Genomic DNA, 25,592 nt, shown 5'->3' on the forward strand with positions numbered 1-25,592 from the left:
TCAATGGAGTGCTTTGAGTCAAGGTGGCAATTAAATAGAGAATCAAGAGGAATGATAGATGTGGCAATAGATGCTTAAGGGTGTCAAAGCACCAACAGGAGGGAAACTTCTGGATTTAGATAGAAACTCCTGCTAAACACTGAGATGGTAGTGAAATGGAAGTAAGTACAGAAAAACAAACATGGTGACATGTAAGTATGCTAAGCGAGTTCCCAGGGCTTGGAACTGAGTAGGGAGCACTAAGGTAATGGTGAGGTAAGTCAGGGTCCATAACAAAATAATAATAAGTACAAGTGCCTGCGTGATGGAATATGAGTCCTGATGAGAGGAATATGCACCAGTGGACCTTGGAGGACTAGGACAGGACATGTGGAGGATGGGTGACAGATCCTATGGAAGTGCAATGAAGTGCACCGTTGAGGGCGAGGAATGATAAGTGGATACTAGGGGGAGTGTGTAGTGAGGCTCTCAAGTGCTCCTCTGGAAGTGAGCAACAGTCGTCCCAAGGGGATTGCTACTGAGAATTGTTACAAAAAAATCGGGTCATGTTAGGCCCCTATTCTCTTTCTCTTTCTCTTTGTCTTACTTGTACTTACTACATCATTTCACTTCAAACACACAGCTCTTCTAGATCGCTGTGCACATTTTACTGTTACCATCATTCTGTTTCTCTGACTCACAACCCTATGCCCTTACCGCCTGACCGGTACCTATCTCTGACTCACTTCCCCTTTACCCTTACCATCCAACTGGTGCTATCTTACATATGACTTGTTCCCCTTTGCCCTTACCACTAATTCGGCAGTCCTGCCCTCAACCACTTCCTACCTATATATACCAGTAGGGTACCGCTTGTATTCTCTAACTTGAATCTACTTGGTTCTACCTGCCTATCTGCTAGAAGCCTTAAGCAAGCTTCGCTTTCTCATCTTAATCTCTATTGAGCTCATCGCTTGATAGTCCTGCTAGCTGAGGAACACGATTAGAGACACGTCGTGCTAATTGTCGATAATACCTTAGTCTATTTGATGAAGCTATTGCTGTGAACTCTTGCTATCAAATGCTCACTGGTCTCAGCAGGCTTAGCAAGAGCCCCTATCCAAGTTCCAGTTGCGAACTCGCACTGTTTGTAACAAGAATAGATTCCTCTAATGTAAAGTGAGGGAGATCCAAGACTAGAACTGCGGTCTAGAAAACCTAAGTAGAGCGCTAAAGCCTAAATGCGCTGAAAAGAGTATGATTCTGTGTGAAGTGCTTCGAATGCGCTGATGATGTGGCCACCAAATATATGGCATGTGCTGATAATTTCAAGTGCGGATACTAAGAAAACTTGAGTGGATTCAAATAGTAACTGGGGCGATGGACTGTGATGCTCGTGGAACAGAAGTAAGTATGAAAAACTAATTCTAACACGTAAGTACCACCAAGCACTTTCCCATGGTGCGGAGCCAAGCAAGCGAGTATGTACAATGTGTAACAGCGCGTAAGTAAGGGTCCATAATGCGAAGAGTGTTGTATGACATGGAGATATTATCAGGATGACTCAAACAAAAGGAAACACGCACCAATGGACCAGGGGGGACATTGACAGGACATGCGGAGGACATGCAACAGAATCCAGTGTGTGAGCGCGAGCGGCCACAAGTGCTCATAGTGCGGTGTGCCTGTAAGGCGCATGCCTCCTTAGCTATGTGAGGGTGCCTATAGAGGGAGAGGGAAGATGCTGGAAATACTCCTGTAGGGGCATGAGCCTCTACACCGTAACACACCCAAATATGTGTTGTGAGGATAGTGAGTGCATTGTGAAAAGGATGTAAATTATACCCATATCAGCCTGTAAAGATTTCAGTCTCTATATCTGTGGGGGACTTGGCTACTGACTATCCTCAGTCAGTTCATTAAGGCACAAATGGACTTAGAAAAAGTTGTGGATGTGAAAATCATGTGATCACAGGAGTTGACCTAATTTGGAAGAGTGGTTGAATTGATGAAAAACGTGTTGTGGTTCTCTTCTTCTGTCTTATCCATCTCATCAGTGATCTGCCTCTCAACAAGATGGCACCTTTCAACTCTGCTCTGCTCACCTTTTCTCCTACTCCTGAGCCTGATGTGCACCCTGTCTTCCCAGCCGAGGAGACTGACACACCAGTCCAAGAGGTCCCAGAGACTGAAGAGAAAAAGGTATTCCATTCTTGGGCCACGCTATTGCAGGCATTGGACACCCAGGTCAAAATCATTCCTGGTGATAATCCTGAGTTGTTTGAGGATAGAGAGACATGGATGCACAGTTGGAGTTAGCTGCATGTTAGTAGCCTTCTTGGATCCACCTGAGTGCTAAGTGGCCTTCTTGTAGGTGCAACTCACGAAAGCTGCCACAACAGCGGCACATTTGAAGATAGAGCTTGAATTCAACAATGCCGGAGAGAAGACATTGGAGGAAGGTAAACGCACTTACAAGGCTTTCTTGAAGGACATTTGCAAGATCAAGGAAAGGGCTGTTGTGGTTCCCATTCCTCAGACTCCTGTGCGTCCTAGGTACTCCTTGCAGAAGATGGTAGTGGAGGTCGTCCCGCCTGCCTCTAAGGAAAGTGGGGAAAGTTGGTGGTGGTATGTGATGGTTTTCTCTTCTCTTGCATGCTTAACTTGTATGGCTATACTTAGCAATCTGGCGTGCATCCTGAGGCACCTAGTTGCATGCACTGTGTGGCTGATGGGCTGAAGTGTAAAGGTGCACCTGGAAGGCATTGCCTTTCTTGCACGTCTGCCAAGAGGACCTGCTTGTTTTCGTGCAAGAGTGCATTTCTTCCTCTTGCCTGTACCTTTAACTGATAGCGCTTGTACTGGTAGAGTCGACTAATAAGACTGCTGCGCCTTGCAAGCCGGGGTCCACGCCAAACACATCTCTCTGAGCTGCATCAGTTTCTGGCTCTGTTCATTGCACTGTCTCATTCGTCGCCCAGGACATCATGGACATTGATTTATCTGGGTCTGGAGAGTCTGAGGTTGAGGAGAAGGAGGTGCCTATTTGCACTATCAAGGCCTTGCCTTCCTGTGCAGTTAAAGCTGACAAGGGTAAAGAGAGCATGCACAGTGTCCCTACTGATGGCATTGATGAGGTTGAGAGTCAGGTGGAATGTCTCAGGGCTGAGAACCAACACCTCAAGAGCATTATCTGCACAATACGCCAAAGTAGGTGCTCTCAGCAGAGTTGTCTTATCACGCTGTCTCACCAGGCCTATTCCATGTCAACTGAATTGGTGCATTTGGATGAGGATCTTGCCTTCCTCGATTAGTCTATGCCGTGGTCCTGGTGCCAAAGTGCCTTTAGAATAGCCTTGTCTCTTGTTGGCACCAAAGTACCTGTAGAATATTCCATGCCAATCCTCATGTCACTTCCCATGTCCATGTCTACATCCTGAGTCCAAGTCCACTGGGCCTAAATATCATAAGAGAAATTCATGAATATAAATAAATGCATAAGAGGACATCATAAGAGATGAAATGATACAATGGTTGCATGGATTTGCACCTGCCTTGTCTTCTTTGTGCAACTTCCTTTGTCTATTCCTCTCATAAGCCCTGCGCATTGAAACCCAGTGTGGTGAACAAGTTTTGGCTGGGCTGTAGTTAAAAGCACCAAACCAAAATATATGAGTCTCCTGCTCTGCCTAGCTGCTACTCCTGCTAGCAAGAACATTCAACCTTAAAGGATCTTTGATTAGGTTCAGGTTCAAGGAAAGAGAGTGGAGAAGGTACTACAAGTTAAGGAAAGAAAACTATGTTCCAGGAGCTGATGGTCTGCTTTACAGATTGAATCGTATTTTTACAGTGCTGAATTTGCAAGAAGGTAATTTGAATGCCATGACTGGTGCAATCTATTGATTTCGTGAACTTAAAGTATGCCTGGTACTCTTCATTTTGCAATCACAATAGAAGTTGCACTTGATCAGCTCTTTCTTGTTTAATAAGGTAACCGTACCTCATCAATGCACACTACTCCACTTTGTCTCCATCGCTTGTCTTTGTCTCCATCCATTCATATCTCCATCCATACAATTGTTCCATTGTTGGCACTGCATTTCGGCGCTTTTCATACAAGCATTTTACCTCCATCCATCCATACAATTGTCAGTGTTGCATTCTGGTGCTTTTCTTGCAAGTCTTTTGTCAACAAAGATGAAATCTATCTCAATGCCAATCTACCAGGTTAAATATGTCGGCTTTTCGAATGTGTCCCAAAGTCAGTCATGGATGTAAGTGGTAAAGTCCAGTGGAGCTCTATGTTCACTGACGCCGATTTAGTTTACCAACAGATTTACTCTTAATCGCCACACCAAAGCGGTCGATGTATTGGCTATGAGCATGCATGGAGCATTGCTCCTTACTGGAGGTAGCTAGTCATGCAATTTCTTTGCTCACTCATGCTCACAGCTGAGATAGGCAATGATAGTAGAGTTGTGGTATGGAACCTCACATCTGGTGAAATGATTCAAGAAATCATTTCACCAGCAGCTGGATATATTAGTGCGATCACTTGGGTCACTGATAATGTTCATTCCTGTCAGGCACTTTTCAAATTTCACAGTACTACCATTGGTCACTCGGGTCCGGTAGAGTCGCTTGCTTGGGATCCCGTTCATCACCGACTGGCAAGTGCTGGTGACGGTCGGCCCCATGTTTGGAACTTCATGCCAGACAGTTCGTTGTCAAATCACCAGTACTTGTGTTGTATTGACTTTGTGTTAGAAACTCTCACTTCCATCACCTCAAAGCTCGACAAGCAGCCGTATGTGGCACACACGGTACACTTCTACGACAATGGTGCTTCACTACTGGTATCATATCTAGAAAGCAGTGAGATGTACATGTACCACAACAACTGTGATTTTACTCTGACTGTAACACTAGTTTCTGCTATTACATCAAACCCTGGGATTTGAAATGATGCAAGAAAGTCCAGGGAAGGATGTAAGTTGGGCATTCACTCCACGCACATGATTACTGATTCCTCTGCTGTAGTGGGAATACCACCCTCGAGGGCAATTTCCTCCTTGTAAGCAATCTTAAAGATGGGGTAGACAAATACTCTGTGCCTACCCTCCAATGTGTCCAGTCATACAGCCATGTGATCCTGTGGAATATGCCTTTGCAAATCTCCATTGCTCGACAAGCAGGGCTCATTTTCATCGGGGGCAACGATGGTTTTGCTCGCATATTTCATTATAGTACTGGTGTATACTGAGGTCAGTTGGAACATGGCAATCGGGGTGATCAGATCATACCTGTAGTGGTAAGTACAATTCTAGCATGTATCCCTCTCCATCTAACATGGGGTAGCTGCATGAAGGGCGTACTGGGTGCACTGTTGTTATCGGCAGCTGCTTTAATGGGCACAGTAGCTTGAAGGTCTGGGTGGAGGGCCAATCAGTACATGCTGTTGAATCTTTATTGAGACGATATCTCATCACTACTTACTATAGACAACGACGGAGGACAACACAATGCATATGTCACCCTCAGCAGGATCTTCACCTGCCTCCCAGCTGCTTCGGTTTGCCATTATCTGCGTGCTTGTGAACATGACAATGCATGCTCTCCAGTCAGGCACATTATCAGAACTTTTCCTCTTACTTCAAGGCAGTGTGACACGTGTCATTGGGGCTTTGTAAACTGTATACACGATGTTTCCAATATGTACTATCAGGTCTACAATCATTTACAAATTGTTTACAATATTCCTAAACCAGTGCGATCTGCCACCTCTGATGACAACCAGTCATACACCAAAGTCCTACAGGGTAAGAGGTTAGTACTGAAGTAAGACTTATATAATAGCAGAGAATTCACCCTGTTTATTGCCTTTAGGACCAATTCATTTCCCCAAGGCATTGAAATAGTGTGGCAAATTTTACTCCTACATACTGGTACAATATCAAGCTGGCTGTCAAAAGTGCAGCTCCATATCTGTGCGCCAAAGTCGCTGTAGCCTAGGAAGGGGTCTTGGTACCCTGCAGCTACCGGTAAGTAACATCTGACCATGATGTAGTAAACCCGCTCGTGATCCTCCTCCACAGAAAACATGTGTTCAATAACACCCAGTACAATTTTTGCCAATATGTTCTTGAAGAACACACAACTATCCGCCCGTGAATAGTTGCAACTGCAATATTGCAATCCTGCTATGTTCAGCCATTTATACTCGGTGATGATGTCATTTCCATGCAGTTGAGTCCTTGCCTTTTCCCATGTGTGTCAGAGGACTTCTGAAGTAGGGGTATTGATGATATTGGTTTCAACATGCAAGATATATGGAATTGCTTCCATTGCTGTGTGCAGGATGCCAGTGTCCATACAAATGCTCCTTCTGTGAATGGAGCGCAGCATTGCTGCAGTATCTCAGCTGCTTTGTTGAGAACATCAGGTGCACCAGGTTCTTGAAGCATTGCCTTGATGTGTGCAGCTGTGCAGAATGTTTCTAACATAGTTCTTTCTAACTCCCCTGAAGAACCCTATTCAATATGTTTCCCGTATTTCCATTCATGCTCACCAATCTTGTAGTTCATATTGGTTTTCTGCAGGCCTCCGATGATCCTCTCAAAGGGAAACATCCACCAGCCGTGCATAGGTCCATATCTTAGAAGAAATTCATGAAGGTGGAGACAGGAGTGGTGGTTAGGGCGGAAAGAATGGCTTGGAAAAATGTCCCGGATACACTCCAGGTAGGCCTTCATGTATATGAGGTACTGCTGAGTGTGGTGCGTCGACGTTACATGTGATGTTCCCCATTGGATTGCCATCGCCAGCAGCATTGTGCTATGAGCTAACTTTTGCCTCCGTTTTCTGTTTTCATCACCAGGCTTCATATGATCCATCCCCCAGAGTTTTGCGAGAATCACCGGTAAGTCAAATTCAATTGCAGATCGCCATTGCTCTGCCTTGATCTTACCGTGCTCTGCTTCCCCCAGGTTTTTCAGCGGTTCGCGGTGCCATGAAGGTCGCTTGATGCTGTGCAGTTCTGCTTGAATTTGATCGATCTCTACGTCTGTGAGGACTTCGCCAGATATGCCCTTTTGGTTGTTTTTCCCTTCTACTTCAGCCGCACACTGCTTTACTAATTCCTCCATGATAAATGTTTTGTCGTCTACTTGCATCCGATCTTTGTCGTTCACTGAGGCACAGCGAGTTGGTTCAACCTATCAAGTTGTCAATGGAGATTATGACGATAAAATGGACAATGCACCAGCAAGGCTTCGGCCATTTTTGTTTTCATGCTATGTTTACCACTGCCCAGCAATATTATCCCCGCTTCTTGGATCAGAGCTTCTAGGACAGACACCCATAAGTGGGTCATTGCAGAGATGGTGGGGTTCGATTTCAAGAGTGTTCTACCCCTATCTAATTCCTCTGGATCCAAAGGTCTTTTATCTGGCTTCCTGATCGCCCTGATTGTCTTGCTCGCCTGCTTGTCTATGGTAATCAAGTCTCTGAAATGATGTTGCACCAACCCAAGAAAGAGGTTGTGCATGCCGTCTACAATGACGAACCTCACTGGATCCCAGTAAGGTAGTCATAGAAGCTCGGATCACCTCACTCCATGTCACTTAAATGCTTTGTCATGTTATGACTTCGTTGCTGCACTTTTCCATTCTTCTGCAGCTGCTCTTTGTTCTTTGCACATACATTGTCTCCAAGTATCGTAGTCAAAGTTCGCAATCTCTGACTTTTACTTCCAGCAAAGTCCGCACATTTGATTTGCAGTAGGCCCCACACATCCTGCAAGTTTGCGAGCAGCTGGTGAATCGTTGATGCCACTGCAATGACAGACCTCAAAAGTCTCCCTTCAGCATGTTGAAATGTCCTCGTAAATCTTGTGCCATCTTTCCATGACGATATAAAAAAGTCGACTATTGGTCGAAGAAAATGATTTATTTCATCGAGAGCTGGTTCTCTGGGTCCAGGGATAATGCCGACCAAGTACATGTTTTCTGGTTTGTATCGGAGACTAGGCGGCAGGTTCAGTAGTCCCATTGTGATTGACCCAACCAATTTTTTCTTGCCAGAGGTCTTATTTCCATGAGGGCCAAACCAGTCCACCGAAAGACTCCATGCTAATCTGAGGTCCTACCTCTTCAGCCCATCCGTGAATGGTTTTCCATCAGCACCAGAGATCTCCTGCATCACAGTGCCATCCTTAATATCCCACATGCGATACTTCTCGATCATCATCGTTCCACGGTCCATGGCTTCTTCTATACCAGGCCGACTTAACATTCCGGCAAGGAATGCATTGAAGTCTTGAATGACATACGGGCGCACTGGCATCCACATTTTTCTGCCTTAGCCCTTCCTACATTTGACCATCAACTGACCACATGGCTTGCTACCTTGGTACTTCTTATGAGTTCAGCGTTTGGGGTATGGTGATTTTTTTCTTGCAGGCGAGGGTGGGTATGTGCAGGAACATCTGGTACAAGTGGCAAATACTCGAGTAATTGGGTCCAAGTCAAATTTTTTACAGACGGTACGGATGTCGGAGGGGATGGTGGGACAGGTCAACTTTCTGAGTGTAGTCTCGAGGAGGAGATTCAAAAGGCCGAGGACTGCATTGCACCATGGATGAGTAATGTGTCCGAAGACATTCAATATTAAGGCAATGAGCATGGTGAGGAGTATGACGGGATTGGCATTGTGGTATCTTTGTTTGAAGCAGGGTCCTATTTGCAATTCAGTGATGTAGGCATTCCTGCTTAACAATTATGTCTTACCTGTGTCGACGATTTCTGCACTATTCAAATCATCATTGGTTGCTCTATGAGCGATCACATCCATGATGCTCTTCACCACATCTCTCATCTCCTCCAAAGTCCCCAAAATTGTGTGCTGAAACTCCTCGTTACAAGAATCGCTATTGACTTGCATGTGTCTGACTTCTTCCTGCATATCAGTCATTGTTTTATAGTCTGCGGTAAGCATCACCAGTACTTGTTGCCCATCAGCCAAGTGAAGCTGATTTACAGTGTCAGTTACAATTCGAAGACAAGCATGCATCTCAATGTCGAGGAGGAAAAGCTTGTGGTAATCATCTGATGCTTCTTCATGTATTTTTGCTGAACGTTCCCTTGCAGCTCTAGAGGTATCATTTGGCGTGCATCAGCTTTCAACCGTGATTCACCCGTCTTCAATCCTGTCTTCCAATGTCAATTTGAAGATGCTCCTGGCAAGGTCCTCGTTGTTCTATTCCTCCAAAAGTAAACTCGATGCGAGTGTCAAATCACGATGTTCAACCCACCCCTATCTTCGGCCGTTGCTTTCCCATTGCTTATCTTGTGTGGAAATCTTGGGGAGCAATCTTGAAAGTGTGAACGATGTAGTGGGTATTTGTAGTGAACGTTAACTCAATGAAACTCTTGTTCCTGTGTCATCCATGGCTCCTTGTATTTTCATATCATTCATATGACCTTGTATTTTTCGAAGTTCCTCTTAAGCGGCCATGTAAGCGGCCCACTAGAATTTAGAACCAGTGCCCCACTTAGTGAGCCACTTAGCGGGGCACTCATATGACACACACATTCTTAGGGTCGTTGTCAGAGGCTAACTCTTAGGCATATTCATGTACATATTCGTAATTTTTCCGCCCTCTGTCTGCCCAACATAGCCACCCTCTGTCCCCTCGCCCAATTTAATACATAGTTTAAATTTATCACCTATTTGATCGTGTGACATGTTTACAATTTATATCTGAATTTGTGTAGTCAACATATACCAACCATTTTCATTATCTGATTATAAATATAACAAAGAGGCAGATTGATACCGACAAATTCAGCATTTGTTGGCCTTGCGTATTCCTCATCTGATTACGAATCTGGGGTCAACACTAATTCTGGACATTTTCTAACTTTGATCATGGATCTTGAGGTAAACTATATCCTTTTAAATATTAACAATTTGTTCCTCGATTTGAACGGGATCTGTCGCAGCCTCTTATTTGGCCGTGTCTCAGGTGTTATCGTTTTAACGTTTAACGAGTAACTGCATTATGGAATAAAATCAGAGACTGCACATGGAAAATGGAAAACAGACAATGTCATCAGAAAGCACGACGACCGCAATTACCCGAGGGAGCGAATCTAGGCTTGTGGGCCATTTTCAGAAAAATGAAAACACAGGTGCCTGGACGTTTCGTGCATACAGAACCCTCCCTACTTCGTAGAGTCGGGGAATTGAGGTAATGCTCGCTTCGTCTTACCCTATGTCCCCTAATTCACCTTACATCCCCAAAGTACGCCCCCGAAATTCATATGCCAATTCACTCTAATTCACCCGGGTGAATTAGCCAGGGTGAATTGAATTAATTCACACCGCCACTTTCGCAGTACACTAGGGCAGAGTGCTGGATATCCTTGAAGACTATTGCCTGTTCAGGGGATTCAGTATACAACACTCAAAAGTTACCGTCTTCAGCACTCACATTCATTATATTTGATGATCACCGTAAACAGCGATCCCTGAGGTGACTGTCAAACGTTGGCAGTGCTGTCAACAATAGTACAAGTAAGTGAACGACGCTGGTATCAAGATGAAAAAAGGCAGAAGCGTTGCTAAGCGAGAGCAAGATCAAGCGGAAGGTTCGGGTCTATTGAGGGCGAGGCCCGGGTTGACTCTGCGATCCATTGTTTGATGCTAGCCTTCCAGTCGTACGTCCTCCGTCGCTTAATGCGTGAGACAAACTTCTCAGTGAGACTGTCCCCGCTTGAATTGGGTGATCGTTCACGTTCGCGATGGTCTGGTGCCTCACCCGAGTCGCTCTGTTTTCTCTTCCTATTACCCACTGCTTCTGACTTCTCCCCCTCTGCTGACTTCTCCCAAGCCTTCGCTGCGTCTTCGGCATCCATGAAAAGGTCCCAAGTATCACACACAAGGGTGAGTCTCTGTTTCAGTTCCTCGAACTCTTTTGTCTGTTCCGCATGAAGGTCACGAACGATCCCATCGATCTGATCTCTGCTCAACTTCTGAGCTGCATTTATTACCGCATATGGAGGGAGGATGTGACACTCGAGCAACGGGAGGTTGGAAAAAGGATGTTGACAAATAACAAAGTCTCCATCCTTTTTGAGCGAGAAGTGCACGGTTGTGCAGGATATCGATATGAAACTGTATCGTGTTTTGGTATTGGATGGCCACTGCAGAAAAGTAAATTTAGCAATATCATGAGGGACATGATCGCAAGTACCTGTGACCGGAGGGGTATGAATCCCGGTTTAGAGTCGGGACTTTTCCTCCATTCGATAACTGCCTTGACACGATTATGGACGTCTCTCATTGTCGCTGCGTCCGGCAGGAGAAGCCATTGTTTATTATCAAAAAGCGAATGCCAAGTGGGGCTGACTGCGGACTAACGTCAGTGCTACAATCTCACAAAAGATGACATGGTGTATCGTACGAGGAAAAAGGTTTGTCCTGGTGTCAACATGCCAACTTTTGTACTCTAAGCCAAGGCAATATTCGTATAGCGTTACCTGAAGAAACATTAGGGTCACGCTTCTCATAGATCATAGAACTGCATACCATACTGTATTGGGTTGCTCGTGGTATGACATACGCCATTTCGGTACTGACCTGGTCCATCACCTGCGTGATGAGGCAGACGGGACCGCCGTAAATTTCTTTACACATTTTCCGAAATTCATCGCGTGTTCTGTTAGAGATTGCCTTCAATCTTTCCGAGCGACTTTCGGGGGTAGAGTAGAGGGTGGAGGAGGTTCTATTCTTCTTGGGGGGGGTGTACTCGTCGTGGCTACTTTCTTCGACTGGACTGGGGGTGGCTTTGTCATCATGGTGATCATAGATGGAGCCAGCATAAGATGACTCCGGATCCCGATCGCTGTATGGATATTCTCCGAGGCGAGACATTTAAAACTTAGTTCGAAGTAGGACTCTGGATCTTGTTACTTAATCCGATCGATCGGTGTAAGTGCGAACTTTCAAATTTCAACGGTTGTTGACGCCTGTTAGCATTAGTTGCGAGATAACAAAGCCAAACAGATCTGGTCGACCCATAACTGCTAGACAAAATAAAGGCCAATGGGATGTTGGTGGACTTGGGATGCGAGGAGGATGGCGGGCGAAAATTTGACTGGGGGATGGGGTCAATACTACTGCCCTTTGTTCGTCATGATAGGTTGCCGTGAATTGAATGCTGCCGTACGTTGGTGCGACGCTCTCGGAGATCTTCCAATACAGACAAGGATGTAATAGTAGTACGCCGCCGAAAGGTTTGCAGCCCATCTTGCCGTCAATTATCTACTATCTTATCTTCGTTGCTACCCTGTCTGTCGAAATTGGTCGCGCTCTTACCACAACTTTTTTAGACGATCTGGTATATATTATGATCGCCAGGAGGGCCGTTGCGAATATCTCAAAAGTCGCACAAGTCTCAAAAGTCTCAAAAGTCCCAATACACGTATTATTTCCAAATATAGTCACATCAATGTTAAACTCTCGTGGTTCTTACTTTTGTTTGATTTGCATCATTCTGGACATCTAGCTGGTAATTTCAAGCTAGTCATCCAATCGGACGTCGACTCTTGCAAGCCCTCAGTCGAACGCTTGCGTTTGACTTCCATCCTTGTGTGTATCTAGTCAGTCATCCAATCGAACGCTTGCGTTTGGTTTACATCCGAGTCCCTCTAGACATCTAGTATTTCTGGCCAGTTATCCGACTGTATATAGACTCTTTCAAGCCCTCTATCGAACGCTTGCGTTTGACTCGCTTCCTTTCGGATATTTTCAATCTAGTCGTTCGGTCGAATGCCAGCCGCGTTTGAATTACTTCCGAGATCTTGCGGACGTCTAATTTCTAGCTAGTCATCCAATCGGACGTCGACTCTTTCAAGCTCTCTGCCGAACCCCATCGTTCGGTTCCTTGCGGAATTTAGGCTGCTGGATGGGCGTGGCTGCTTTGATTGCGGTGGCGAGTAGCACTCGAGGTCTGGATAGAGGCGTATTAGACTGCATAGGGACTTTCTTGAGCTGTACATCAACGATAGCTGCGTCAGGATACCCTCCATTACAGCGAAATCCGGCAGTCTTGAAACAGAGTCTCGCCGTCACCTTCTGGGTCCACGCGCATGTCACAGGAGCTCGCGAGGGTCAACGTGGACGACCTGCGCAGGAAGGAGGGATAGAGATTCGTCGCCTACCCGACTGATGGGAGTGCATCTTGGACGCGCTGGAGTTGGCGGGTGAAATGACCACTCAATGAGAGCGCCAGCCTTCTCAGTGGAAAAATGGAGACGGAGCTAGCTCAATTGGATATTACTTCATTGCTTGCCACGCCGATACCACCTGGGTTATTCACTTACAGGAAGATAATAAACGACATAGTGAAGATGTATGCTCAATCCGCGAGATCGGCATTCACCGGATTGGCGGCTCGCTGCTGTGCGCAGGTACGTACTTTTACGCCTCAAACATTCTGACGCGGGCCCTTGCTAACGCACTTCCCGCTAGCATTCGCTCACCATACGTCAGAGGTTCCGAACAACGTTAATGTAGAACCTTGAGACCTCAGGCCTCAGGCCTGAGCACGCGCCACCCGCGCAGACAAAGGCCCACGGTACTACTGTGCAGCATCTCGCCCCCTGCTGCAAGGCTCGACCTGCAGCGTCGTGCTCACTCTACAAAGAATGAGGATGATGTTCTCCTGATCATGGACACTGCGCGCAGATCGCGACCATTCTGTTCAGCTGTTTGGTAATCAATCAGTCTCGTTCGCTTCCACTCGCGATAGATTGCATTCATTGGCATTGAATCGGTGGAGTCCGAGTCCGAATAGACCAATATTCCGACAACTTGTCAATCTCGATGATCTGCCTCTTCGAGATCCCCAGACTCAGAGGGAGAACAATATTTACAATCTCGAGACTATTACCGAATTGTTTTCTACATTCATTCCTGATGACGATGACATGGCCCTCGACCCAGATATCATTTTGGACGATGATGTTCGTACTCCTACGGTCAACGTGTATCCTCAAGCATTCCTGCGAAAGTATGGTCACATACAATGCAACACCATCTTGCCTCATTTTTCTCCATTCATGTCCAAAATTCGCAATTCTGTTTCGCGCTTGAGTCGCAACCAAAATGATGATCCGTTTAATGGCCAGCCTGCGGAAGATGATGCAGACGAGTTCGATCACTTGCCTAATGGACCCCTGCCCACTGTACTCTTCGCCAGTGGCTCACAGTTTTACAACGAGATCTCCCACCGCATCAGACCGTCCGCTGATCTTCACGATGTCCAGCAAGGGCGCATCACGTCGGCCCTCTCAGGTGCTTACTCTCGCGGTCATGGCCAGACGACGCACCGCATTGTGATGAGGGAATGCAGCCTCAATCTCCCTCATCAACGTTACGACAATAAAATTAAAGTCAATGATGTTCCTCGGGCTCTGCGTTTGGAGAACGTTTACATTTTTCAGCTAGACTCCCTGAAGCGCCATAAGCGCAATGGAGCGTGAGTTATCATATTAATATCTCACCATACATTGCGGTGGTGCTGACAACATGCCTCTGCCTTAGCTCCATATATAGAGAGATGGTGGTACCCTTAGCCAGCTCTTGGTCTCATCCCACCATCTTCCAGGCTCTCCGTCCGCATCTTTTCGTATTGACTTCAGACGTGCGCTGCTCTTATTCGTGGGTATGCACGTATGCTCACCGCGCTCCTTTCCCTATATCATATCTTCAGGCATTTCCCCAGATATACCAGTGGACTACCTACCCCATTACGTCCTTGCTTGAGCGCATTTGGGATCATTTCTACCCTCTCGTTCAGAAAGGTGTCAAACCCGCTCCCCAAGTCATTGAACTCTGTTCAGTGCTTGAGCGCGCTTTGGCTTATGCTCACACCGGAAATACTAGGGTAATCGCTACGAGTCTCATGAGGCCTTTGTGGTTGGTCCAGAGTCTCCTTGAACATGGCCTGCCCACTTTTTCTCCCTCCGTGCGCTTCGCCGCAGCTCCATCTATTCCTGTTGCCATCAGCCCTGCAGATTGGCCAACTCTCACCAGCATGAAAGTCCCAGCCATAGCCTCCAAGCGCTCTCAAATTTTGACATATGGCAATGACCACTTTGAGGTTCGTGGTTTGGGATCGACTGCCTCTGTACTGCCATTCATCCAGCTTGTCTCCCAGGCTTACAAGGCCGAGTTTCACATACAACTTTCTGTGAATCAACTCTCTTCCAACGCTTTCCTTGGGTACCCTGGCAACCTCCGCCATGCTATTGTCATCGCATTGGTTGCTCTCCAGGCGTATATTGCCGATGTCAAGACACTTGTTACCAAAGCTGTCAATGCCGCCTGCAGTGTCGTGGAGGCAGAGGATGGCGGTGATGTGGAACGGCATGCGGCAGTGCGCCGCAAAGGCCTCCGCAAGTGGCTAGCAACCGCTAATCCTCTCGGCTACGCTGACAAAGGATATGAGCATTTAGTTTCATGCGTGCATTCTAAATCCATGGATCACCACGAAGGACTGCCAAATCCAACCAAAGCGAAGCTCTCTGTTCATGATTTTGCCCGGCTTGTCTGCAATATGTCGAGAGAGATCGACCCTGCCCCTGTTGCCGCTCCTCTCATCTCTGGTGGCTGTTCTATGCCCGTCTTCCGCGTCGCCCTTGCTCATATGCGCAAGTATGCCCCTAATGATTCCCCGACGCATGCCTGTGTATCGTGCACAAGAAAGTGATCGTCAGGAGGGGGGAGGAGCATGACACATCTACCAAAAGAAATTTGAAACATGAGAATATGACTCGGAATGAGAGGATATACGCGGCCGATCCATATATGCGCACACACGGACAAACGTGTCTACAGCATCTCCATCATGTGACTGCATAGGCAACTACGTCATGGCAAGGGGTAAAACCGTCTCGGTGGAGGCCGGGCACCCAAACCCTTGCACGTAAGTTGGGCGACCAAATACAATAGCTTACACAAAAGTCAATGCCAACGTTGCAGATGCATCAGAGTCACCCACCTGCTATGTAGTAATGAGAGGAATCAAGGATGCAAAAATGCGTTAGGATACAATGACGTAGTGAGACACTTGAAGTTGTAATTCAGGATATAGCTAGTAAGAGACGACAAAAAAAACAAGCTAGTAGGCTCCAAAGTATTGAATGCAGAAAATTGGGTCATGGCAAGGGTAAAACGATCTCGGCGGAGGCCAGGCGCCCGAGCCCCAAGTTGCCGTGACCCAAAAGAGTTCGAGATATGTAGCGAAGCGAGTAAGTTGGTTTATTAAGACGCCTGTCGGCTATAGCCGGCCAGGCTCAAATTAAAGTTATTAAATTTTGTGAGCAAGCTCGTGCAGTGACACTTGTACTGAAAATCGTGATTAACCGAGCAAGCTCACAAATAGGAAGCAAATCAAAAATCGCTGATGGTTCATGTTCTTCGTCGAAGCACCCCGTAGACCACGGCATGTATATCCGACTCATACTATGTCCCTCTCGTCCTCCCCTTATTCTTCCATCCCTTCCAACGCCCACCATGAACGATACTCTCTCTATCCTAACTCCACATTTCATTGGTTAGTATCATTTTCCATCCTTTCATGACATCCTACTGACCGCTATCAGGAGTCATCATCTCTAGCATGTGAGCTTATTGCAGTTGACCCTGACATCGTTTATCTTTATCTTTTTGCTAGGTTTTATGGCTTTACTCTCGCCCAGACCTGGCGGTATTTCCGAACATATCCAAAAGATATATGGTCTATGAAGGCCTTGGTAAGCACCGCATATTATGTACTCCATCCCCAATTACAAGTCTCAAGCTTTTTTTTCAGGTAGCCTTTCTGTGGTTTGTCAATTGAAACTCATTGGGTTTCACTGACTCGCATTCCCTAGGGCATTGGACACAGCACAGCTCGCTCTTGTCGCCACATCAATATATCAATATACTATAGTTTGGCAAGGTGGCATCGCAATGTCGTCATATATATCCAAATATGTCATTTCGCACTTGTCGTGCCACTCATATTCATTTCTGACTAGAACGTTTGAGGTGGGCTTCTCTCGTTTTATCATATCATAGTGTCGTGACTACTCATTACAGGCATCAATGGGCATTACTGTAGGTTGTTCAACGCCCCTTTCAATCACAAGCATTTACTCGTGCTGACAATGGAATGGATGTAACACGCAACATTCTCATGGTTATTTTAAAGATTCACTATGACTTCATGAACTCGCGACTTGAGCGCAACCAAACCTATGCATATCGTCTTCCTCCAACTTTCATTGAGAAGGCCGACGGATGTGCCAACTACCACGAAAACGTGACCTTCTGTGACATGGAAACGGTTGGAATCGAAAATAGTGCGTTTCACTGCTTCGTATGGTTTACAACTAACCACCTGCTTAGTTGCTGGTCGTTCTATCATTCACACCATTCTTCGCACCCTTCAACGCATCAGTTTTGACGAGGACCTCCTCAAGTTACTTCTCCTTGAGACGAGTTACCGCCCACTCACCTTACTGTTCCGCATGATGGAGACGGTCCACGAGCACCCTCAGCTCACTGCTATTCGTGAGTATTCTACTTCAGGCCACCATACAGCGACTCGATGTTTGCATCACAACAGCCAACCATGCATCTTGCCTTGAGCTTCTTTATGGACCTCTACCTGAACTCCGCGCATTCGTCCGCATCAAGTTTAAGAACGGGACCAACAAGGATTTCCAGACTTATCCCATTTTCACTCACAAAGGAAACATCGTGGCAACACGATATCATTCTTGAGGTGAGGTTCGTGCGCGTCGTGTTTGGCTCGCACTCGTACGTTTTTCAGAATTACGCTATGTCATCGAGCCAAAAGCAATTGGATTCTGTGGGCTGCTGAGAACATGAACATACTACTCGCTACTTTCTCGACATTCTTGCTCCTTGGCGTGTTTTCTGTTGTGATTCAAGCGCAGGCAGAGCACATATGTTCCTGTTCGTGATGTGGTAAGTCGCTTCAATCTGCGCTGTACTCGGTTGTCTTACAGAAACGGCCTGTAGCATATTGTGAACAACGAGAAGGGGAGACTTTTGTCGTGAGTTTGGTGTGAGGCGGATAGGTGATATGGACGTGGTTTTCTTGTTATCTGACCGGCAACTTGAATGTCTCCGACAATGCGCGTACTATGTAACGCATCACCAGCTTGAATTCAAAGTTTGCACATGATTTTGGGCTGTCGACGGTCGTCATTTTGTACACGGTACTTTCATTATATCCACACCGCGCATCGCATATCCATCAAATGTATCGAGCAACGGAATATACTTTTACTTACATGTAACATGGACTTTTGATTTTAGTTTAAAGACGCACGCCGGATCAAAAGTGGACTCTACAGTGATCGCGGCACATTTCAATCATGCAGAAAAGAGAACAACACGTTAGAATCAAGACTCGAATCATAACAGCAGAAAGATCCGCGAAAGATCCGAGGCTAAGTACTGTAATAAGTCACCAAAGTCGGAGGTTGCTCGGAACACGAATTTCCAAATGTGGTTGCTTATGTCTCAAAAGTCGCAAAAGTCACACAAGTCGCAGAAGTTTCATACATAAATTTCCAAATCCAGTTATCAATGACATTTGCGTGTGGGCAGCTCTTGTGGTCTACATTTTGATAAAATGCATTGTCGAACGCTTGCGTTTTACTTGCATCATCTTATACATCTTTCTCGTATTTACAATCACTCATCTTAACCAGTGCTTGCCTTCTTTGACTCATATCATTTTCATTTTGGACATCTAGCTTGTAATTTCAAGCTAGTCATCCTGTCGAACGGTTGCGTTTAATTTGCATCTTGACTCTTAAGGACATTTATCTAGTCATCCTATCGAACGCTGGCGTTTGATTTGCTTCCCCTTTCGAATTTCCAGTCATCCCGTCGAACCCTTGCGTTTTACAACATGCTGCCACCGAACCCGCAACTTCCCAACCCTCCCGCTCGTGATTCGAATCAGACGTCATCTCGCGCCCAAAGCTCATCCGCGCCACCACCTTCCTCTAACAATAGCAATACCATGTTGTCTGGGTAAGCAACCCATTTCACTTAACCCTAAATAATCGCTCATCATCGATCAAGATCATCCAAACCCACCCGCAACTTTTTCTATGTCAAGGCAGCCGATTCTGTCCTATTTTCGGCCACGCAGACAGTGTGCCCGTCCTTCTCAGAGGTCAAAGACGACTTCAAGCACGAAGATCCAGACCCTGAAGAAATATTCGAGTTGAGATTCGCCTTGCATCAATACATTCAGATCGCCTCTACGCCAGACGACATGGAACTCAAGTACTCTGGCCCACTCCTTCAGCGTCTCGCTACGATCAACATAGTCGGTCGTGGAATGTCGCATGCCCTTTCTATGGAACAAAAGACTAGCTGGCAGTGGCTTGAGAACACCCTCTACCACGCTGCTTCTGTCTTCAGCTCCAATGCCCTACTCCCCATGGATTTCGGCACGTTACCACTCCCCTCCTCTTACGGTTACCTCCGCGATCACAAGACTCATCGTTATGCTTTGCGTTGTGCCAAGAGATCCAGACTGGCGTTTCACAGTCTTCTAGGATTGTTGAATTTGTTTTACGGAAGAGTTCTGTGGAGATACGACACAGCCAGCTCAATCGCACGAGAACGGCCGCCTTCTCCTTCTCGAATGCTTCTGGAATCTGGCCTCAGCGAGTCTCACGTTTGCGACATAATCAATGCACTTCAGCCGGAGATACTCGGTCGCTGTGTTGGTGTCATTTTGGACCCACGCACTTCGGAATGGGGTTCCATATTCCCTCACCTAAATCACATACGCGTCCCCGTTTGGATCAAGGTCGGAAGACACCACGGCGCTTATGATCCCAACACTTTCAAGGCGGACAACTTTAAGCTCGCTGCACCCCGCGAAGCCGAAAAGATCAAGGTCGGGAGTGTCATCAACACAACAATTTCAGAAGAAACTGCTCCCGATTCTTCTGCCAGTAACCCCGACAGTCTTCATAGATGGGACGCACTCGTCGAAGCGCGCAAGCGCAAGCAGGTCGATTTCGTCAATCATGCATCCGATAGCATCAAGAGACGCGTTCGCGAACGGCTCGAAAAGGCTGCCAACTTTCTTCTTCCGACGAGACCAGATGGCACTAGGTTCTTTATGTGGTATCGATCGAAGAAGGGGAGGTTCAGAGGAGAGATCGATTTCGAAGATGCACGAACGGAGTTCGAGACGCGACCCCGCGGGCAACTTGTATACGACGAGCTCTCCAATCAATGGGACATATGTTCCCTCTTCGACAGCGAACCCGAGGTCACTGACGACGACCTCGTCGACCACTCTAACGATTTCACCAGCAACGAAATAGCCCCTCCCATCTCTCGTCCTGAACTCAGCCGACCCCCCGTCCTTCCGGCCGACCATAATGAGTCAGGAAGAACAATCGTTTATTGTGGACACATTCGGGAGGACATTTTGTTCGCGACTTCTTTGGAAGACGTTCTGCAGAGCCGTTACGGGCTACTCTGCCGCAACCAGTCAGACATCCAGTCTGACCCCGATTACATTGCTATTCCAGACGCCCAAGTAATCGACATGCAGACGGTTCGAAAATACCTGATGGAAATGAATCTCCCCCTAACTAACAAAAAGAACGAGTTCGCCATTCGGTACTTTATGTCATCCCTCGTGCTCGCCATGAAGCCTCCGTCTCTTGTATGGGATCTACATCCCAAAAATGCCGGGGAACTCGCCGCACCAAACCCCCATTTCGCATTCACCCCCGTGAAAGATAATACCTTGACCGGTTACCTCGTGCTTCCACGGATCGAAAAATTCTCTCGGAAATGGAACCTCTTCGTCGATAGCGCCCTGTCTGTGGTTCAGTGCATCAGAGAAGACTGGGGCCCGTCTCTAGAGGATGTCATCCTCTGCTTTTTTGAGCGCGGCATTCATTTCAAAGTCATGTTCAACACTGCACATACTTCCATCCCTCGTCCTATTTCTGTCTTCGAATCCAACCGGCGTCCTTATGGATGGCAACCTGACAAGTACGAATACATGGACTACGAACGCCGACGAAACCGCCTGCTAAAATTGCCCCATGTAAGGGTTGCTGTTGCCCAAGGCGGCATACTCTGGCGTATATGCAAGCAGGAACTTGCCAGCGACATACCCAGCGGGCCGTCCATAGACGTACATTTTTTTGCGGATATGTCTTCCGATGCACCTCGCAATTACGTCTTCGACACTCTGAGTCAAGAGGAGATAGACACACTATGTGGCGTTTATCATGTCCTTACAGGTGAGCATGTTCTGATATAACTGTGATATCACCGTCTTATGTATTTTTTCCACAGATAGAGGCGAACAAACGACAATATTGTCGTGGTGGCCCACGCCCCACCTGTGGACTACGTCTGGCTTGGACATGGGATACTGGACCCATTCTAATGAACAAGTGTTTCAGTCGAGGTTGAGGAAGATACGAGAAGGAGAAGCCACATTGCTCACGGCTCGAAAGTGGAAGGGAGACTTGAAGTTTTACAAGAACCAGACCAGGAAATTTATTGGGGGCGTCGACAGGGAATGCGTAGCATTAGTCAGTTTACTGTGATACCCGGACAGCAGTTTGTAACATTATAATAGCTCACCACGATGCCCTGTACAACACTAATATTATACAATCACACTGGTTTGTGAGTCCAAGAAGTTCCTGAGTAAAATCGTAGACCTATCAAGGAAGCACGGCTCATTAAATATCTACTGAGCGAGGGCAAAGGGATCAGAGCCACACTCAAATATGATACATCGCACGCACTAAAAGAATGGAACAGAACTTGGGCGACGTCAGCCCCCAAAGGAGATGTGACGAATAGACGAGAAAGAGAGAGAGCGAGGGAAAGGAAAGGAACGAGCACCATGTAACACTAACTTCACTCCTTAAGACGGCGTCACTGTCCCTGGCACCTGCCTAAGCACGGACCATTGCACAGCATCGACACCCCAAAGACAAAGCACATACACATAGAATAGTATAATCACTGTACGTAGTGTCCATCATAGGACCCCGCCCCAAAGGACAATAAACAAGGATCCAAAAGAAGAAGAAAAACACTGGCTTGTGTAAACTCATTTACGACTTTTGAAATTGTGAGACTCTTGCGACTTTCGAGACTCTTCTGAGACTCTTTTGAGACTCTTTGGCGATTTTTAAGACCTTATCCATGTCACAACAATGAGAGTATGTTTACATAAACTCCTATAACGTATCGATCCTTTCGTAAATTTGGTCGCATCCAAGCTCATCGTACTGAGTATTGACAATGAGCACCGAACTGTGGACATTCTCTGTTTATGTAAACCGCGGCCATTTCCATTTTAAATATATTCCTTTCCCGTTCTTCAACGTCACTTACCCCTTCTCCGTTGATCTTCTTTAACAACTCTGAGACTTCTCCATACCTTTTTCACAGACTGCTGTATCTCAACTGGGTAATTCCTCGTTGACATACAATGTCTAAGCAGAGACTTCATCATCCCGATCTGGTGGGCCTAGATCCAAAGGTCAAGGCGTACGAGCAGCAGAAACGATGGACAGACTTCAAGAGACAAGATCCCGCAGAAGAGCGAAGGCTACGCGAGAAAAATACCGCAAACAAACGTCGTTCGCGGGCAGCTCAGAAACAGAGAGCACTCGAAAACGCTGGCGACAAGCCTCCTCCAAAACGGCGACGTGTCCTATCATCTAGAGCGATCCAGCCTAACCGCAACGACGTCGAAAACGTCGAGAACACTGCGGGTCCTTCGAACGCTAGCGGAGAAGTTCCTTTAAACACTGAGAACACCGCGGGGCCTTCTTCTCATGTCTCATTCGACGATACCTTCATCGATCCCACCCTGCTACAACAACCCGACGCTCAACCTCCGCGTACTTCCCCCCCTCCAACTCTGGATGCTGAAGTCACCACGCGCGACGTATGCATCATGACGGACATACCATCGCCATCGCAAACTCCACGACCATCTTCACCGGTGACCACACACGAAGTATGTGTCATGACGGATTCCCCACCGAATCATCCCCCCTCATTTCCCGGTTACCCGTCACCCCCCTCGCCAGCTTTGTCCGATCTCACTGACATCGAGTCCCTCGACTTGGCAACTCCCATAATCGGCTCGCAAGTTCACGAAAATTCGCCGACAGTCGCATGGCAAAGTGGCACAACGACCGTGCTGCCGTATATTTACAAGGACGGTAAAAACGTACTGCAACGCGACGCAGATGCGGTCGCGTATATCTCCGCACTTCCTGAATCTTGTCCGGATTCATCAAAATACGTGGTTCATCTACACTACAGTGACTGGCGTTCGAAGCCACGAGAGCTGCGCGAAATTATCACCGCCGCGCTTTGCCAAAATAAAGCTGTCGTCCTTCGTCAATGCGATCAGGCCACCGCGGACGAACTTGACCTCGAGCTCCTGTATGATTGGGGTGCGTCAGAGCTAATGCGCGTTGTAATACATGGTCAGTCCGTTTTTATTCGCTCTATTTGCCTGTCGACCTCATGCGTTCCAACAGATGCGGAACAACGTACGAAAGATTTCACCTATCCGCAGCAGCATGCAACACTTGAGCAATTTATGCGCAACATACACGACCCTAACAAGATACAGTGTATTCTAGATGTTCCGCTCTCACAAGGGGGTCTCCCATTTTTCTTGAGGTGCACTTTATCCCGTCCTCTCATATTGACATTCTGAACTTTGTCTTTTTAGCTCCCTGGACAGCGGCATCGTCGACGGATGGAATCAGTCCACCAATGATTGCCCCGTCGGCCATCAAGTTCACCCCGACAACTTCACCGTACGCTCGTGGGGTTTGCTGGCTAAGCCCGGTTGGTTTACCTATTTTCACCACGACGCGGACGGCGGCTGCACTTTTATTTATGGCGTCGTCGGCACGAAACAATGGACCGTGGCTAACCTGAAAAATCAGGACACGATCTCTCAGACATCGTTCGCCAAGGCAGCCAGATTGTTGGGTACTTTCCCCGAGAACCGCGACGAGATTGCCGCTCTGTGGGACATGGAAGTCATCACGGTAGGAAAGGGGGACCTTCTGTAAGTTCATAATCCGCGATATTTCATTAATTTGCCTGACATTTTCAAGTATACAACCACCTGGTCAATTCCACGCAGTGTATTCGCCTGCGAAGGCCTTCTTTACCGGCGGGCATTTTTATAATCGCGACACTCACCATTTGTCAAAAAACTCTCGTCATTTGGATAACAAACACGGTAAATACTTGACGAACCAAATTCACTCTCACTCCCTGGAAACGTTTCAACGATTGGTCGTGAACTTACCGCGCCTATCTCGCCGCACTAGTAATTATCTGAATCATCTAACCCTCTTCGACCGTCTCTAACATCCATTTAAGAGTTGTATACCAGGCCTTTGATGGCACTCTGTCTCATGGTTTTAGACCCGGGCGCCTATGCGGCTGCTGGCGCAGAAAAGAGAGAACTGGTATCTGGAAGCACCAACCGAGCATCCGCTATTGCAACCGCTATCGTCAACCATTTCTGGACGAACCTCAAGACGGCACAAAAGCTATATCGTACTCCCAAACAGACTGCCGGGAGTCAGGGTATATTTGGCCCAGGGGACTTGATCGATAGAGACCAGTTAACCACTTGCCTCCGATCATTCACGGCGATCGAAAATTCTTAGATATTTGTCCATTACCATCCATTCCTTCGTAACCTTCGCCGCATCCATGGATTCTTTGGACTCTTTACGTATTTTCACCATTGAACTTCAGCAAGTTCACTCTTTCATACCAAGTAATTGTATGGTATGGTATGTAATTTTATGCTTGCATGCGATGCAGATTTATTATACGGAGTTAAGCCAAATTTAACAATAAACGGTAACTCAACGTGAATCTTCTCTTGCGACTTCTGCGACTTTGGGAGACTCTTCTGCGACTTCCATAGATCTCAAAAAATTTCTCCCTGGTAGAGCACGAGCTTGCCTGTAATTTAAGTATAGTATTTTCGCATTGTGAACGGACATCGCTGAAGTTAGAGGTTGCACGACTCCACGAGGCTCTGAAGTCTCACAACAAATTCCCTGCTAAGTCGCCGAAGTCGCCAAAGTCTCAAAAGTCCCAGCACACGTATTATTTCCAAATATAGTCATCGATGTTGTTTGTACTGCTTTGTATACGGCCGTGGCAAACTCTTGTGGCTCTTCCCATCCCGTGAGAATTCATAAAACTTGAATGCATCATCGAACACTTGTGTTTGACTTGCATCATTCTGGACATCTAGCTCGTAATTTCAAGCTAGTCATCCAATCGGAGGTCGACTCTTTCAAGCGCTCCGTCGAACGCTTGCGTTTGACTTCTATCCTTATGGACATCCAGCCAGTCATCCTATCGAACGCTTGCGTTTGATTTGCATCCTTGTGGACATCTAGCTCGTAATTTCCAGCTAGTCATCCAATCGGACGTCGACTATTTCAAGCCCTCTATCG

The 25,592-nt window shown here is 46.8% G+C and overlaps 9 protein-coding genes across 9 annotated transcripts; 6 read left to right on the forward strand and 3 right to left on the reverse strand.

Annotated features, from left to right (window-relative positions):
• Positions 1-2,055: 2,055 nt before the first annotated feature.
• On the forward strand, positions 2,056-3,293 carry DFJ58DRAFT_725144 (uncharacterized protein; the record flags this gene model as incomplete). The annotated part of the gene is made up of 3 exons (XM_041385195.1): positions 2,056-2,293; positions 2,382-2,524; positions 2,961-3,293. The coding sequence occupies 3 exons, from the start codon at positions 2,056-2,058 to the stop codon at positions 3,291-3,293; spliced, it is 714 nt and encodes a 237-aa protein (XP_041246710.1).
• Positions 3,294-4,191: 898 nt separating this feature from the next.
• On the forward strand, positions 4,192-5,242 carry DFJ58DRAFT_725145 (WD40-repeat-containing domain protein; the record flags this gene model as incomplete). The annotated part of the gene is made up of 6 exons (XM_041385196.1): positions 4,192-4,253; positions 4,314-4,390; positions 4,441-4,698; positions 4,747-4,898; positions 4,952-4,968; positions 5,020-5,242. The coding sequence occupies 6 exons, from the start codon at positions 4,192-4,194 to the stop codon at positions 5,240-5,242; spliced, it is 789 nt and encodes a 262-aa protein (XP_041246711.1).
• An 894-nt stretch (positions 5,243-6,136) lies between these two features.
• On the reverse strand, positions 6,137-7,525 carry DFJ58DRAFT_715176 (uncharacterized protein; the record flags this gene model as incomplete). Its single annotated transcript, XM_041384100.1, has 4 exons — positions 6,137-6,160; positions 6,354-6,499; positions 6,548-7,168; positions 7,234-7,525. The coding sequence occupies 4 exons, from the start codon at positions 7,523-7,525 to the stop codon at positions 6,137-6,139; spliced, it is 1,083 nt and encodes a 360-aa protein (XP_041246712.1).
• Positions 7,526-8,403: 878 nt separating this feature from the next.
• Positions 8,404-8,706, reverse strand: DFJ58DRAFT_656489 (uncharacterized protein; the record flags this gene model as incomplete). The annotated part of the gene is made up of 1 exon (XM_041381907.1): positions 8,404-8,706. A coding segment is annotated over one exon (303 nt), but the record flags the coding sequence as incomplete, so codon positions are not given.
• Positions 8,707-10,601: 1,895 nt separating this feature from the next.
• Positions 10,602-11,913, reverse strand: DFJ58DRAFT_725147 (uncharacterized protein; the record flags this gene model as incomplete). Its single annotated transcript, XM_041385197.1, has 4 exons — positions 10,602-11,183; positions 11,234-11,388; positions 11,444-11,519; positions 11,569-11,913. 4 exons carry the CDS (start codon positions 11,911-11,913, stop codon positions 10,602-10,604), a joined length of 1,158 nt encoding a protein of 385 aa, XP_041246714.1.
• Positions 11,914-12,853: 940 nt separating this feature from the next.
• Positions 12,854-15,754, forward strand: DFJ58DRAFT_912417 (uncharacterized protein; the record flags this gene model as incomplete). The annotated part of the gene is made up of 6 exons (XM_041395270.1): positions 12,854-13,451; positions 13,558-13,618; positions 13,729-14,521; positions 14,599-14,707; positions 14,756-15,145; positions 15,191-15,754. Exons 1-6 carry the CDS (start codon positions 13,290-13,292, stop codon positions 15,752-15,754), a joined length of 2,079 nt encoding a protein of 692 aa, XP_041246715.1. The 5' UTR covers positions 12,854-13,289.
• Positions 15,755-16,560: 806 nt separating this feature from the next.
• DFJ58DRAFT_725149 (uncharacterized protein) lies at positions 16,561-17,814 on the forward strand (the record flags this gene model as incomplete). Its single annotated transcript, XM_041385198.1, has 6 exons — positions 16,561-16,600; positions 16,650-16,668; positions 16,721-16,799; positions 17,240-17,390; positions 17,437-17,601; positions 17,657-17,814. 6 exons carry the CDS (start codon positions 16,561-16,563, stop codon positions 17,812-17,814), a joined length of 612 nt encoding a protein of 203 aa, XP_041246716.1.
• Positions 17,815-21,013: 3,199 nt separating this feature from the next.
• DFJ58DRAFT_656563 (uncharacterized protein) lies at positions 21,014-21,665 on the forward strand (the record flags this gene model as incomplete). Its single annotated transcript, XM_041381919.1, has 2 exons — positions 21,014-21,353; positions 21,409-21,665. 2 exons carry the CDS (start codon positions 21,014-21,016, stop codon positions 21,663-21,665), a joined length of 597 nt encoding a protein of 198 aa, XP_041246717.1.
• A 637-nt stretch (positions 21,666-22,302) lies between these two features.
• On the forward strand, positions 22,303-25,022 carry DFJ58DRAFT_774528 (uncharacterized protein). The gene is made up of 5 exons (XM_041389383.1): positions 22,303-23,576; positions 23,631-23,775; positions 23,828-24,172; positions 24,222-24,439; positions 24,493-25,022. The coding sequence occupies exons 1-5, from the start codon at positions 22,565-22,567 to the stop codon at positions 24,783-24,785; spliced, it is 2,013 nt and encodes a 670-aa protein (XP_041246718.1). The 5' UTR covers positions 22,303-22,564; the 3' UTR covers positions 24,786-25,022.
• The last annotated feature ends 570 nt before the right edge of the window (positions 25,023-25,592 follow it).

The sequence above is a fragment of the Suillus subalutaceus genome (genome assembly GCF_016647625.1).
Source record: "Suillus subalutaceus strain FC151 chromosome Unknown DFJ58scaffold_24, whole genome shotgun sequence".
NCBI classification, from domain to species: Eukaryota; Fungi; Basidiomycota; class Agaricomycetes; order Boletales; family Suillaceae; genus Suillus; species Suillus subalutaceus.

Bases quoted from the DNA above. Each gene is read 5' to 3' on its own strand.
- DFJ58DRAFT_774528 (XM_041389383.1), top strand. From the start codon at position 22,565: ATGTCTAAGCAGAGACTTCATCATCCCGATCTGGTGGGCCTAGATCCA. The intron at 23,776-23,827 runs GTGCACTTTATC...TTGTCTTTTTAG, and splicing joins GGTCTCCCATTTTTCTTGAG to CTCCCTGGACAGCGGCATCG. The intron at 24,440-24,492 runs GTAATTATCTGA...CATCCATTTAAG, and splicing joins GCGCCTATCTCGCCGCACTA to AGTTGTATACCAGGCCTTTG.